Source organism: Rutilus rutilus, assembly GCF_951802725.1.
Source record: "Rutilus rutilus genome assembly, chromosome: 25".
NCBI lineage: Eukaryota > Metazoa > Chordata > Actinopteri > Cypriniformes > Leuciscidae > Rutilus > Rutilus rutilus.
Window position 1 is genome coordinate 10,493,455 of NC_140229.1, and position 14,698 is coordinate 10,508,152.

At 37.3% G+C, this 14,698-nt stretch overlaps 2 protein-coding genes across 2 annotated transcripts in view; one reads left to right on the forward strand and one right to left on the reverse strand.

The window, feature by feature from the left end:
• The first annotated feature begins 914 nt into the window (after positions 1-914).
• LOC311284671 (cytokine receptor common subunit gamma-like) lies at positions 915-6,360 on the forward strand. The gene is made up of 8 exons (XM_084399842.1): positions 915-1,066; positions 3,660-3,747; positions 3,838-4,010; positions 4,106-4,242; positions 4,511-4,670; positions 4,795-4,894; positions 5,023-5,116; positions 5,209-6,360. The coding sequence occupies exons 1-8, from the start codon at positions 985-987 to the stop codon at positions 5,455-5,457; spliced, it is 1,083 nt and encodes a 360-aa protein (XP_084255968.1). The 5' UTR covers positions 915-984; the 3' UTR covers positions 5,458-6,360.
• A 287-nt stretch (positions 6,361-6,647) lies between these two features.
• The window catches only part of ryr1a (ryanodine receptor 1a (skeletal)), a 51,471-nt gene continuing 43,420 nt past the window's right edge, over positions 6,648-14,698 (reverse strand). The window contains exons 87-107 of the mRNA XM_084399840.1: positions 14,520-14,600; positions 14,153-14,241; positions 13,927-14,055; positions 13,592-13,696; positions 12,225-12,306; positions 10,837-12,137; positions 10,671-10,741; positions 10,402-10,564; positions 9,759-9,845; positions 9,278-9,550; positions 8,993-9,123; positions 8,712-8,754; positions 8,488-8,624; positions 8,209-8,269; positions 7,973-8,119; positions 7,758-7,892; positions 7,434-7,590; positions 7,207-7,271; positions 7,014-7,114; positions 6,873-6,924; positions 6,648-6,786 (exon numbers count right to left, since the gene is read on the reverse strand). Coding sequence (XP_084255966.1) covers positions 6,691-6,786; positions 6,873-6,924; positions 7,014-7,114; positions 7,207-7,271; positions 7,434-7,590; positions 7,758-7,892; positions 7,973-8,119; positions 8,209-8,269; positions 8,488-8,624; positions 8,712-8,754; positions 8,993-9,123; positions 9,278-9,550; positions 9,759-9,845; positions 10,402-10,564; positions 10,671-10,741; positions 10,837-12,137; positions 12,225-12,306; positions 13,592-13,696; positions 13,927-14,055; positions 14,153-14,241; positions 14,520-14,600 — 3,506 coding nt within the window. The 3' untranslated portion in view covers positions 6,648-6,690. The remainder of the gene's footprint in view (positions 6,787-6,872; positions 6,925-7,013; positions 7,115-7,206; positions 7,272-7,433; positions 7,591-7,757; positions 7,893-7,972; positions 8,120-8,208; positions 8,270-8,487; positions 8,625-8,711; positions 8,755-8,992; positions 9,124-9,277; positions 9,551-9,758; positions 9,846-10,401; positions 10,565-10,670; positions 10,742-10,836; positions 12,138-12,224; positions 12,307-13,591; positions 13,697-13,926; positions 14,056-14,152; positions 14,242-14,519; positions 14,601-14,698) is intronic.

Genomic DNA, 14,698 nt, shown 5'->3' on the forward strand with positions numbered 1-14,698 from the left:
TACCATCCCAAGAACACCATCCCTACTGTGAAGCATGGGGGTGGTAGCATCATGCTTTGGGGGTGTTTTTCTGCACATGGGACAGGGCGACTGCACTGTATTAAGGAGAGGATGACCGGGGCCATGTATTGCGAGATTTTGGGGAACAACCTCCTTCCCTCAGTTAGAGCATTGAAGATGGGTCGAGGCTGGGTCTTCCAACATGACAATGACCCGAAGCACACAGCCAGGATAACCAAGGAGTGGCTCTGTAAGAAGCATATCAAGGTTCTGGCGTGGCCTAGCCAGTCTCCAGACCTAAACCCAATAGAGAATCTTTGGAGGGAGCTCAAACTCCGTGTTTCTCAGCGACAGCCCAGAAACCTGACTGATCTAGAGAAGATCTGTGTGGAGGAGTGGGCCAAAATCCCTCCTGCAGTGTGTGCAAACCTGGTGAAAAACTACAGGAAACGTTTGACCTCTGTAATTGCAAACAAAGGCTACTGTACCAAATATTAACATTGATTTTCTCAGGTGTTCAAATACTTATTTGCAGCTGTATCATACAAATAAATAGTTAAAAAATCATACATTGTGATTTCTGGATTTTTTTTTTTGATTATGTCTCTCAAAGTGGACATGCACCTACGATGACAATTTCAGACCCCTCCATGATTTCTAAGTGGGAGAACTTGCAGAATAGCAGGGTGTTCAAATACTTATTTTCCTCACTGTATGTAATATATACTAATATTGTCTTGCTTATTTTAGGTTTTAAACTCAATATGTGAGTTTTATGTACAAGTGAATCGACAAAATAGTGTGTAAAAATAGATGCAAATTAAAAACAAATTTAGCATTCAGTTCTTTTCAGGCGGTGAGCAAAGGAGTGGCTTCTTCAGAAACAGGAAATCTCACATATACGTCAGCACAAAAAGAACAGATACGTGTAGAGCAGAACAAGGAAGATTGAAACAGAAACAAAACAAGTGAGTTATGTAAAACATGTCCAAGATGATATTACTATTTGTCAGCCTTTGCCTTGGGAATATTCCTTCATTTACATTTTCAGCATCATCCGAACCGAGTGAGTATCATATAACTATTTTGAAAATAAAATGTTTTTTTTTTTTTTTCATTATTATTAGATTTGACATTATGTTGACTTTACAAAATATATAATACCAAGTAAGGTTTACAAAAGTAAATTCTGAGCAGAGATGGGCTCAGATGGGCTACTTTTTGATACATCAAAAAGTATTTAATTACAAATACATACTCATCAAATGTATTTAAATACAATACAAAATACTGCTGAGAAAAAAGTATTTAATTAAAAGACAAGTAATTTGTATGAAAAAAGGAGGGGTAGAGGAGCGCTTCCTGGACTCCAAAGTTTGGTTAAGATAGAGGTGCTCTTTGGATGGGAAACTAAATGCCAAAAATCAAAAAGAACTCCAAGGCACTCTTAACTGAAAAAGTTAAAAAGCCTTTATTATTATGGCTTGGTCAAATTAACCTTCTAAAAAACTCCAACGCGTTTCGGCTACATGCCTTCTTCTGGGAGTTAAACAAGTAATTTGTAATTTGAAAATACAAAAAACAAAATGTACAGTCTTTTGTAGTGTGAGAGTAAGTGTGGAGTTAGATACATGTAAGAGTATAGAATATCGGAATCATCATTTAGTGCAGAAGATCCGCTTTTAACGTGTTGCCACATACCGTCATAATAAAAGATAATTACGCCTATAACACTATATTTGTATTATATTATACAAAAACTAGTAAACGCTACTGTGAGGGTGTTTCTAATACCGTGGCTGTGACAAAGTTGACATCTTTCGTCTGACTGCCATTATCAATCTATCTCTATTTTTTTTTTTTTACTCTTTTTGAAAGTTGTGAAAACGCTGTTGTGGCGTTTTTTTTTTTTTTTTTTTTTGCTATTTGAGCAAATGGGAACACAAAGCATGTATTTAATGTAGTCTCTCATTCACTGCTATAGAAGTTTACCCAACTATGATGCCTTCCAAATCTGAGAAACCCAGAAATGTGAACAGGGTCAATAGGATGTGTGATGTGTCACATCACGTGATTTTCTTGCCAAAAACTGTGATAGGCAATTTGGTTGTTTTTTATTACTATGGTCCTAGGGATAGTTCACCCAAAAATGAAAATTAGCCCATGATTCACTCACCCTCAAGCAATCCTTGGTGTATGTGACTTTCTTCTTTCAGAAGAATACAATCAGAGTTATATCAAAAAATGTCCTGGCTCTTCCAAGCTTTATAATGGCAGTGATAATTATATCTATCCATCATTAAAGTGCTCCACAGGCTCTGTCAGGGTTAATAAAGGCCTTCTGAAGTGAAGCGATGTGTTAGTGTAAGAAAAATATCTATATTTAAAACTTTATTAACTAAGATAACTAGCTTCCAGCAGACGACAATACACAAGTCGACTTGCGCCACAAAAGTAACACTTGACGATGTATGGCGTAGGATGTAGGAGTTGCGTAAGCTTCAACGCCTCTCTCAGTTCAAACAAACAGGGCAGGGCAACAAACTCAAGCTCCTCCCACATTTCTCTTTAAAAATGGTTGTTTTAGGCTTCTAATTCATGACTGGTGTATTGTTTTGCTCTATCCGCTGCGCTTCCGCATTCGTCATTACGTCGTGCACATAGGTCGTGCATCAGGTCACCGTAAATCGATGCGTACGGCCGTCTGCCGTATTTTAGTCGATAAAGTTTTAAATGTGGATATTTTTCTTACACGAACGCATCGCTTCGCTTCAGAAGGCCTTTATTAACCCCCGCAGAGCCGTGTGGAGCACTTTTATGATGGATACATGTGCTTTGATGGACTTCAAAACTTAAACGGCTATTCACTCCCATTATAAAGCTTGTAAGAGCCAGTATATTTTTAATTATAACTCAGATTGTATACGTCTGAAGGAAGAATGCCATATACACCTAGGATGGCTTCAGGGTGAGTAAATCATTGGGTGATTTTCCTTTTTGGGTGAACTATCCCTTTAACCCCGGTGATGAAAGTTAATATATGCGAAATAAAATGATATATTTAAAAAAGTCTTTTAGTATTTTAAATTCAAATTACAGTCTCTCTAAGTATTTAATTACAAATTACATTTCATTTATTTTTGTTAAGGAAAATACAAATTACAAAATACTCTAAAGTAATTAAATACGTACTGCCCATCTCTGATTCACGTACGTTGTCTTTTTATTCATTTCTTCCCCATTTTGTGGTTTTATTTGCATTTTAAAACTACGGAAGTAGTGTGGTTGTACAACATTTAAGATGTTAAAGTGTAATATGTTAACATATAGAGGGCCACAGAGATTATTTCCAAAATGTCTGATTTGCCATGATGTGTATATTTAACATGAGCTTTTCTGTTTAGTTTTTTATACAAATAACTCAATTAAAATATTCTAAGAATTCTTGTGTAAGTCAATGATTTTATACTTTCAATTTGAATCAATATTATTTAATAAAATTGTGTTTTTGACTAAACAATTTACATATTTCCTGTAGGCTATGTATACGTGTCTGTCTTGCTGAGTGAGCGTCCTCTACTGAGTTTGTAAATAAATTAAGCTTCTACAAAGTACACCCAAGGTGCATTTACTATACTGTTTCTCTCATCTTTACCCAGAAATAAACTGCCTTGTCGTAAATCTGGACTATGTTAACTGCACATGGAGTGAGACTGGGCTCAAGCACAATTACAGTTTCAAGAGCAAGTGCGTATGTTGAACAAAATAGAAAATAGAAAAAATAGTAATTTTGGATGAAAATATCAAGACAAACAATTTTCTTTTGATTTCTCTTAGGTTTTCACATCAAGAAATTCTGAATTGTTCAACATATCACAAGATTAACGGTGTTAATGTGGGCTGCATGTTTCCCTGCAAAAAAAAACAAAGGTTTAATTTGTTGAAAACATGGCTGTACAGTGACAGTGGCAGTTTGGTGACAGAGCAGAACCATTCTCTGAAAGAATATGGTATGAAAAGTTATTCGTATTTCTTACAACTTGACAACAGCTGTATGGCAATAACTGGTTGATGGACTGATACGTTATACTGTGTTACTAATCAGTGAAGCTTAACCCTCCGTTCAACCTGTCTATGGTGGAGAGAAAAGATGCTGAACTGTGGCTCTACTGGAATGTCACGAATGATAAAAGCTGTATTGAGAGTGAAGTTCGTCACAGGACAAATAACACTGACTGGAAGGTATAAAATTACTATTATAAAAAAACTAAATTAATTCTGATTGCTTGAGCTACATTCGAAGCACGTGCTGTGCACATAGGGTTATTTATTTAATACAGCCTCTCATAGCTTATGAATTTACGAGAAGCTCGAGCTGATATGTTGATATGATATGTTCTTTAAAGCAACTATTAAATAAACAAATAAACTGAATAAAAATAAATTATCATTGCTATATCCCACCTTGTGACACAAAACGCGGCACAGTTAACAAATTCTCTCTCTCCAGTACCACAGTGAGAGCAACTGGACCTCCTTCATTTTGCCTTTTCCCTCCAAAAAACGGTATGAGTTCCAGGTCAGGGCTCGAATCTCATCATTCTGCGGAGAGTCTAAGTTTTGGAGCGACTGGAGTGAGTCTGTGTACTGGGGATCTTTAACCCTTAATGGTACGGTGTTGCCATATGGCAACAATTAATTACTACTCATGTCCTTGTTATTCAGAAAAAATACAATAGTTGAAAACAATAATGAAAAGTGCAGCAGTGGCTTTAATGGCAACTCTTTTCCCAGAGAGTCTGGCTCCTGTGTCTGTGACGGCACTGGTGCTGTATACAGTGGGAGCCACAATAATACTCGTCATACTCTCCTGCTTGCTGGTCCGTAGTGAGAGGTAAGAATACATTTTTTTTGTCCATTAACTCCTTTACATTAATTTTAAACATTTTAGTTTAATAATTTTCAACAATAAAAGTCCATAAGTGTTTTATTTACTCTAATCTAATGTTTAATGTTCCTTAGATTAAGAATAATTTTAATACCAGTGGTACCAAATGCAGGACGAAATGTAAGCAAATACCTTGCATCCCTTTTTGACAATGATGGCAATATAGAGGTAAGCAGTTTTTAGTTTTTTAGTCATGTACCTTAAATTTGTTTTTTAATTCATAGAGGGGAATGTGGGAATGTATCTTTTTTTTCACACAGAAATGGCTGTCCATGCCTAAAGATCTGGAGAACGGCTTCGAACCCAATTTCACAGAGGATGCCTGTCCTGTGCGCGAGTACAGAATGGTGTCCCAGTCCAGCAGTGACAGTGAAAGCATCCTCTCAAACCCAACAGACCTGTCGTCAGATTGCCAATGCATGCATAGCTATTCATCAGCCTCCACCATACCTGGACCTGCTGAACCCCTACCAACCCAGGACCCATCTCCAGTGGATAACCCAGTCTAGGTATCTGTCTTAATCTGACGGAGGCAATTCAGTTTAAGAGTTTAGAAATAAGAATTTTGATTGATGAAAAGCAGAACATTAACAGGTGAAAAATTTTTTTTCAGGTTATATAATGATAAAATCCAGTTTTGGTATTTTGCACACATTTTGTTTAAAAAAAAATCCAGTTAGAGTGTCACGATTTGGTTATGTTTCATGTCTGTCATGTGATCCCCTGTTCAAGTCATGTGATCATTCCATGTGTTCCCTTGTCTGATGTGTCATGTTGTCATTGTTCACAGGTGTCCCTTGTCTTGTCATTAGTCTTGTGTGTATTTAAGCCCTCATGTTTGCTATGTGTCTTGGTCAAGTTTTCTGTAAAGTGTTTCACTGTAACCATGGTTGGTAAGTGTCTTGTCAGTGTTCATGCTTTTGTTTTATGTTTGTAAATAAACTGCACTTGGGTTCTCTACAACACAAAGAAAACTTGACCAAGACACATGGCAAACATGAGGGCTTAAATACAAGGCTAATGACAAGACAAGGGACACCTGTGAACAACGAACCAATGACAACATGACACATCAGACAAGGGAACACATGGCAGGATCACATGACAGACATGAAACAGAACCAAATCGTGACAGAGTCAAGTTACATATCCAAACAAGGAATGATAAATGCTTGAATGTTTTTATATTTTATTTCTTATGTTCTTTTGTTTAAGCAGAATAATCATAGTAAAGAATAATAGTTGCTGAAATGTATATTGCCGTGTTGATCATCAGTAGTATTGAGTTGTTTGTACACAAATATTATGCTTAAAGAATGTAATGCTTTTGCAATCATTGCACAAAACAGCTAAACTATCAATGTCTGTGATGATTATTTATACATTTGGATTAAATTATTCTTTTTATTTCATTTTTCACAGTCAATTCTGATATTCGAGCTGATGTTATGCTCATAACTGCAAGAACATTAAATACAATTCATATTTATGAAACAAAAGGTACTTTTAGGTACTTGGTTAAAACTTAATGTGACGCACTAAAGAATCATTAGAATAGGTCTTAGCAACATGAACATTTTAAATGATTAGAAACTAACCAAAAACGTACTATCCATAAATAGCATGCATTTCTTTTTCTACAACATAATTTCTAAGTATAAATGTACATAAATCATGGCTTGTCGCATAACATCATAATAGTTTTGTTAGTTTAAAAAACTAGGTACAAAACAGAATTGCATTTATCCAAGCTGGTCTTCATATTGTTTTCTAAAGCAGTCTCCAGCAGGGAAGAAATCCCAGCATCTCTCTTGGTACATCTTCCACACATATGATTCCTGTCAAACACACACGCATATCCTATATGTTTGAATAACTCTTCATTATTGTTATGGTGAGGTGTGAACATTGTGACATGTCTCACCTGCCCAGTGTGCTCCGTTTCATCCTTGTTGATTAAGTACATCAGGAAGAACCTAGTCAAGAGAGAAACATTAGTTCTGTTTGTCTGGAAATGGAGAGACTGTATAACATCAGAAAGGTGCCATAAAACTGAATTGCTCACATGTAATTGGCCAGGTTGTGTTCTTCAAGCGTATGGGTCTCAAAGCCATGTGGAGTTGTATCAAAATAATCACTCCCAATACCACATATAAAGCATTTGGTCTGAAGAAGCAATGCAATGTGTAAAATCAGACAGACAGCTAAGTATATAAACACTTATGTATTTTTTTATTGGACAGTAATGATCTCAGTACCTCCATATCTTCTTTTACTTGCTCTTGTTGGTCTCTCAGCTCCCCAAAAGCATCAATGATCAGACCTGTGCAGACAAACACGCATTGGCAGTGAACTGCAGTGCAGTGTTTTCAATCAGATCCAGAAAATGAAATTTCATAGCCAGCCATAAATCTCCAAAACGTAAGATTTAATGTGGTATAATTGCTAGGATGTTACACAAGTTGAAAAGCAAGACAAGTCTCACCTTGAATGATGGCCAGCAGGATGACGATGACAAAAAAGAAAAAAGTGATGTCGAAGACCACACGATAGAGTTCATACTCGTCCCCTGCTGGGTCCTCAATCTCGTCTCCTATACCTCCACCTGCCCGAACACCCACATACATGTGGAACAGATAACACTGCCAAGAGAAAGAGAGATAGATTTGTTGGATTATACAGCATGTGTTTGGTTAGCGAAGAATTGGAGAAAAAAAGTGAACAACCCATAACAATTTTTTTTTAAGTACTATACATTATTGTAGAAAGAGAATAAAGGACAATTTGATTGTATAATGAAGTGACCCACCGTCATCATGTCGTCACACTTCATGTCCGGCTCATCCTCGTCCTCGCTCTTATTGTAGAACTTCCTGAAGAAGTTGAAGGCCACCACAGTGTAAAGGTACACAACCACAGCCAGCAAACCCACCGTCATCATCAGCTAAAAACAATCCAACAGAGTCAACCGGTGCATCAGTACTGATTTCCAGAACCAGTTTTGTTTTGTTGTACTGACTGTACCTGTTTTCCATTGTGTGTGACGGAGGAAAGAATTGTACGCAGGGTCTTGACACCCATTGCAATGTCCAAAAGGTGACAAGCAAAGAAGAAATGGTTGTAATGTCCCAGAAGTGACATCACTGTGTACCACACCAGGTAGAGGAAAGTCTAAAAATAAAGAACACGTTAGTGCACATGACATGAACTTTGCAATCAATCAATAAAATAAAATGTATTAGCTCACAAAAAAGACTTACATTGTCTGTGAACACAACTCCAAACTTCCAGATCTGATACTTGATGTCAATGGCAGTGAGCCTAACAAATAATATGGAAAGAAAATCTAAAACTTGATCTCATATGAAAACATTGCCTTGATCAATGGTTTTAGGGCAGGATGATCTAATTATGAAAAATCTATATTTTTGAGATTCTGTTTGGTGCCACTAGTGGCAAATAATAACACATAACCTAAATGTAATATCTTAGATAAAATGTCACAAACTTATATGCCAGTAGTGATGTATTTTTAATACCATGCAAGCATGGAGTTGTCTGGCTCTTCGTGTTTCTTGTCTGTCTGTTGTTTGCTGACATCCAGCGATGCCAGATCCATACCCAGCAGCTCTGCGATTCGCTCACGTCCATAAATATCTCCGTATTTATCCAGAACCTTACAAAGTAATCAAGAATAATAAAGCTTTGTAAATGCACTCATTTTAAACCAAAACACCAACTAACAGGAAGAATATTGGTTTACCTTTCGCTTAACAAATTTGTCCCAGTAGTTGGTGGGAAAGGAGCTAAAACAATGATAAAGAGTATTAGTTTTTTTTAATAATTATTATTAAAGGACCACAACTGGCTAGGTCTGCTAATGAACACTTATCCTAGCGCATTATGGAAACATTAATTAGGGACCACATACCAGATGTACAAAACAACTTTGAGCTCAAAACATAATCTAGGCTAAATTCCGTTTTAGTCTACATGTCCGTTTTCAGATATATCTTGTAAGAAACAGGATGTCTCCACACTTACGGTGTATTTAGCACCAATCTATCCCACTGGCCTTTGATGTCATCATCCTCTGGCTGTTCAGTGATGTAAAGACCATCAAACTCCAGCTTTCTCGCCAGCTCTTTCTCTCTCCTAAAAATTACCAGTGGAATCTAACAGACCATGACATCATGATCACTCATTGATAGCACAAATAAATAAGAATATTCGTGTACATATTCAAGATCAGATTTAAATAAAAACCAAAAATCAAAACTGATAATCATATAAGTTCAGGCACCCAAATATGAAACTAGTGGTTAAAACCTTAAGGCAGTTGTATCCAATGATGGTTATGAAAGCGATGACGGTGTGCAGAATGGACAAGCCGGACATAGTGGGCTGCATGTATCCGGTACTCTCTTCCAGAAAAAAATAGACAGGACCTTCCTCAACATCATCATCGCCTCCATCCTCTCTGCCGGAGCCATCAAAGTCCTCCCCAGAGCCTTCAAACAGCCCAGAGCCTTCAAATATGCCTGAGCCTTCAAACATGCCTGAGCCTTCAAACTCATCAGTATTGGGTGGAGTATCAGATACCTGGAGAAATAAAAAGATGGAGCCTTAAAAACTAAAACTAGATTTTATTTTTATATCTACTGTATGCCTATGCGAAAGCAAAATTATTGTGAGGCATGCCATTTTAAAAGGAATTTAAACAAAAGGACATATAAAGGAGACCAGAAATCCAAATGGACCAAAAAATTTTATGGGAAAACAGTGTAAAAATCTAAAATAAGTTTACAACCTTGTAGAAGAGAAGAATGAAGTTCAAGGCAAAGGAGATGAACAAAGCCAGGAAACGAAGGTTGTAGAAGTTACGGGACAAACTGTTCTGTAGATGAACAAAGAAGGACATATCGTTTTTTTATATATTATCGGTACTAGCAACTAGTAAGAAGGCCTTTACAAGGAAATGGCTCAATGAAGATCCCCCATCTGAAATTTTAAATAATGTGTACAATATGGAAACTCTGACCTTTTCATTAAGACAACATAATGATAGAATTTCAGCATATTGGGGGAAATGGTTGAAAAGATTACATCGGTTAACTAAGTGGTTTTTTTTGTTTTATGCCATGAATATATGAAATAGAAGACTGTGTCGGATGTGTAATCCTTAACATAATTTTGTCCTGCAGAATTTGATAAAAATCTAAATACCATGTAATATAAGTTATACCCGCTGACCAGTGTATGTCTATGTATGTGTGTATGTGCTTTCGTATACATATGTACGTGTACACAAGTATATGTGTTTCTAATGCAAGGATAAGTATGAACATTTGTATTGTAGGTGTGTATGTTGTTGGTTTTTTGCCTTGTTCTTTGGAATCTGTTCCCATTTTTCTGTATTAGTTTGGGAAAAATAATATTATATTTTGTCCTACCATGAATTTATTTCTTTGAACATCCAGCTCGTTCCAGAGCTCAAATCCTGCTCCTTTGGCTGATTTCTTCTCCTTTGCTTTAGTGGCTTTCTTAGGTTTTGGTTCTTCTGGTGTGTCAGGCTTGACCTCTGCTTCTTTCTCTGCCTTCTCTCTATTCTCAGTGCTGTTACACAATGGTCATTCAAATTCTAAACACATCTAAAATACCATAAAGAATCAAACACAAACACTACAATGTCTTGTTTTCCCTTCATTGTGGAGTCACTCACTCTGCTTTCTCAGGTTCAGGAGGATGTTCTTCGATAGCAGGAGGTTGCTCAGGTCCTGCTTCTTCTGATTGCTGCAGCATAAATAAACGAGACCAACATCACACATCTTTGTTTAGAACATTGGTGAAGAAACAAGAGGAAATCAGCCAAATGAAAACCCACATACCATTTTCCTCTTCATTAATGGAGTGCCCTCTGGAGTTGGTGGTTCCACGGGGGTCGTGTCACCCATATCTCCAAGTCCACCGGGTGTATCGATACCAGGAATCTTCCCACCATCTTTTTCCTGGATGTCCTCATCCTCTTCCTCTCCCCCTCCTGCTTCCATTGAGTCTGTTATCCCACCAGTATCCTGCTCCTCTCCACCCCTTGGTTCTCCAGGAAGGTCTCCGTGCACCTCATCCTGAGTAGGATCCGGCATGCTTGCCAGTAACTCGGTCACAGTGATGTTCTTAGCCCCTTCAACTAAACCGCCTCCAAAAAGTGTATGCCAGATGAGCAGGAAGAAACCTTTACACACACTGTAAATGAAATGGAGGATGCCCATGAGGATTGTCCACAGGAAGGTAACAAGTCCTACCACAATTTCCTTGATGGTCATCTTTCTGAGCCTACGGTACTGTCTGCGAATATTCCTAAAGGTGAACATGCCCAGGAAATTCATGACGCTTTGGATGAAATCGGCAAAGGCAGAGCTTGATTCTGGCTGGCCCTCCTCACCACCACCCTCTTCATCACCGCCGCCTCCTCCATCTCCTCCTTCAGGTTCCTCCTCTTCATCCTCTTCTCTCTCCTCCTCATCCTGCTCTGAAATCTGTGAAGCAATATTCATCTCGAAGATGGTGTCCTCGCAGAAGTTGACAAAAAGCTCCATCTTCTCTGATTCGCCACCCTCGTTGACCACATCAAATATGAACTGCCGCTTGGACTCTTTGACTTGAGGCATCTCCCACTGTTTACGATTCACCTCACTGATCTCGAAGTAGATTCTCTCAATCTTCCTGCTGGCGCCCATTATCTCAATGCGACCCAAGAATGGGCGGAAATAGTTGAGAACGCTCTCAGCTTGTTCGAGGAAGTTCTGCAACCTGGTATCATGAGGAACGTGTTCAGAAAGGTTGGTTAGCAGCACCGCTATGTTAAATCCGATATCTTTTGCTGGCTCTTGGAACCGATTGGCAAACTCCTCATAATGAATCATCTCATTCTCATCTGCCTCAGAGCAGGACAATAGGAACTGGATCTCTGAAGGTGTGTACTGTTTCTGGCTGTCCATGGCTTTCTGAAAGTCCTTCTTGGATATCAAACCTCTGGGGTCTGTCACATAGTCGCGGAATGCATCAGATGCAACAATGTCCTTCAGCTTGAGGAACATGTCGAAGAATTTAAGGATCATTTCTACATTACTGGAGGATTCCACTAGCATGTCCACCATTTGCCGAGCAATGGTGCCATTTACAACATTACCTGTCAAATACAGAACCATACAGTGTAATCAGATCTAGACTGAATAATGTGAAATTGATGAAAATAAATGCAAGATTGTCTTCATACCCTCCAACAAAGACAATAGCATGACCACCATATCTTTCTGAAGGTCCAACAATTCCTTCAGGAGACCAATCTGACTGGAATCCTAGAAGAAAACAGAATTGACATACTAGCTGCACAATAACATATAATACATGCCAACACCTTGTTCAATATCTAAATGAACAAATTTTATAAAAATGTCTAATTTGTAAAACTAAAGGAACATATAAAATGTAACATTTTTTAATAACAAAATAAAAAAACAACAACAACAAATGTAAACAATTCTTAAACGGAAAATAAAATGTTTTAGCCATAAGGTCTTCATTATTTGTAAGGGTTTAACTTGGTTAACTTTAAGGGTATGGTCAAAGAATAACTAGTTGCATCTTTAAAAGAAACTTTACCTTATCAGATTGGCTGAGGATAATGTAAATTTCTGCAACATTCAAATGCAGGTTATTGCATGCAGCAACAATAACAGGGGTTAATAATTATTAGAAACACTCTATACATACAAGAGATCATGAAAATCATAAAAACTAAAATCAATCAGCACACTAAAGGTAGAATTATAGAATGGGCAAAACACTTTTTTAATAATAAAAATCACGTAAAGCTGAAAACACATGGTTCTTTTGGGTAATGTTAACTGCCTTCCATCCATTTTCTCAGGCTGTTTGACGCACTTTTTTGCATACTTTAGATTTTTATTTATTTATTTTAAGTGAATTTATTAAAATGTTAAATACTTAAGCTAAAATATACAGAAATAAAAAGTATTTGGAATACTTCCAAATTTATATTCTTGGGTTCAAACAACCTGGATTTGGGAATCTGGAACATGAAGGGGGAAAACTCAAATACAATCACTTCAATAGATAAATAGAGTGATACATACTCTTCCCTGTATACGGCGTGTGAAAAACAGTTTAATTAATCAGTAAAGCATTGAGAGCAAACACAATATTACATTCCAACACATTATTGTTTAAAATTGAAAAGGAATGTAACATGTTCTTAACATTAGCAAGTAATATAATCATTAAGAACAGTTCTACATGAGCAACTACTATAGTTTAATTTTCATGCATTTTCTATTAGCCGCTAAAATAATAAATAAGCCATTTTAGTAGAAATTAAATATATTTGCTACTGGTAAAAGTGTGCATATCCACTGACAAGACAGGGAAACTGTGCACTGTCGATTTATGCGCTGAAATACTCTACAAAAACTACTCATATATTAAGTTGAGAAATTACTCGTACAAAAAACACTAAGCCAACTTCCTGTACATGAATGTTTCAGCTATGTGATCTAATGCATTCAGAGAGAATGAACACAAGCCATTTTTACATAACAGAAAAATCTATTTTAGATGGGTTACCTGAGCCAGTTTCATCATCATATGGGCAAACACATGCAGAAAGCCCACCACAGCATCCCACAGGCGACTGTGGGCCAGGGACTGCTGGTTGCCTGTGCAGGGACCCTGAAACAGAAGGATAACCCAAATATATGGCAGCTATATGTGAATTAAGTGTATGATTTTAGGGGAAATGAATGTACTGAGAATCACAGCAAGATTTCTGATTCTGTTAAGGAGACTATTCAGCTTATGCAATCACAAAAGGGTTTGTGCAGCTACATGTAGAGACCAAAATAAATTAATATAGTAAATAAATGGAATAAAAATGTCAATGATCAAAAAATAAACTGCACCTGGATATACTCGGTAAGGCTGTTGAACACCTGTTTGGCCACAGCCATAGCTTTAGAGAAGTTTCTCTTGCCTGGTTCATCTATGATGTCTTTTCCTGAGTAATACCAGTAGAAATCACTGATAGACTCCTGGAGAGAGAAAATAAATTCCCACAAAGCAATATGTGTGCTGAAATCCGAATATAAGCAACATTTTATCGGGTTTTCCAGGGTAAAATGACCTCACCTGTAGTCTAAGCAGGTAATCCACTGTGCAGATAATGACATTGATGGTGGTGGTGCTGCCTGTCTGTGTTCTGAGGTAATTCTGGAAGTCTAAAGTGAAGTAAACTCACAGATGGTTAAACACACAATCTGTACTACAGACAGACATTACATTTCCAAAACCCGTGAAACTTGGCTCTTCAAATTCACACCGTTTTAAAGAGATTTAAAAAAAAAAAAATCACAAGATATAGGTTTGGAACAATATGATGGTGTGTAAAAGACAGAATTTAAAAAAATGGTTGTGGGGCACAAATTGCAATAAATCACTGTACAAATTTTCATATTCACTGCGGTAAAATTGATGTGCAGATTCAGGACCCACCCACCATTATTGTGACCCTCACAGAGGAGCTGTAGAAAGCGGAAGAGGTCACAAGTGAACTCATCATCAGCCATCACCTTCTCACCTAGACGAAGGAAGGAAATGTGTGGGAATACATCACATAAAGGTGAATCTGTCTTTATGACATTCATCACAGGTTTAGTGTAGGAGCAGTCTGATTAG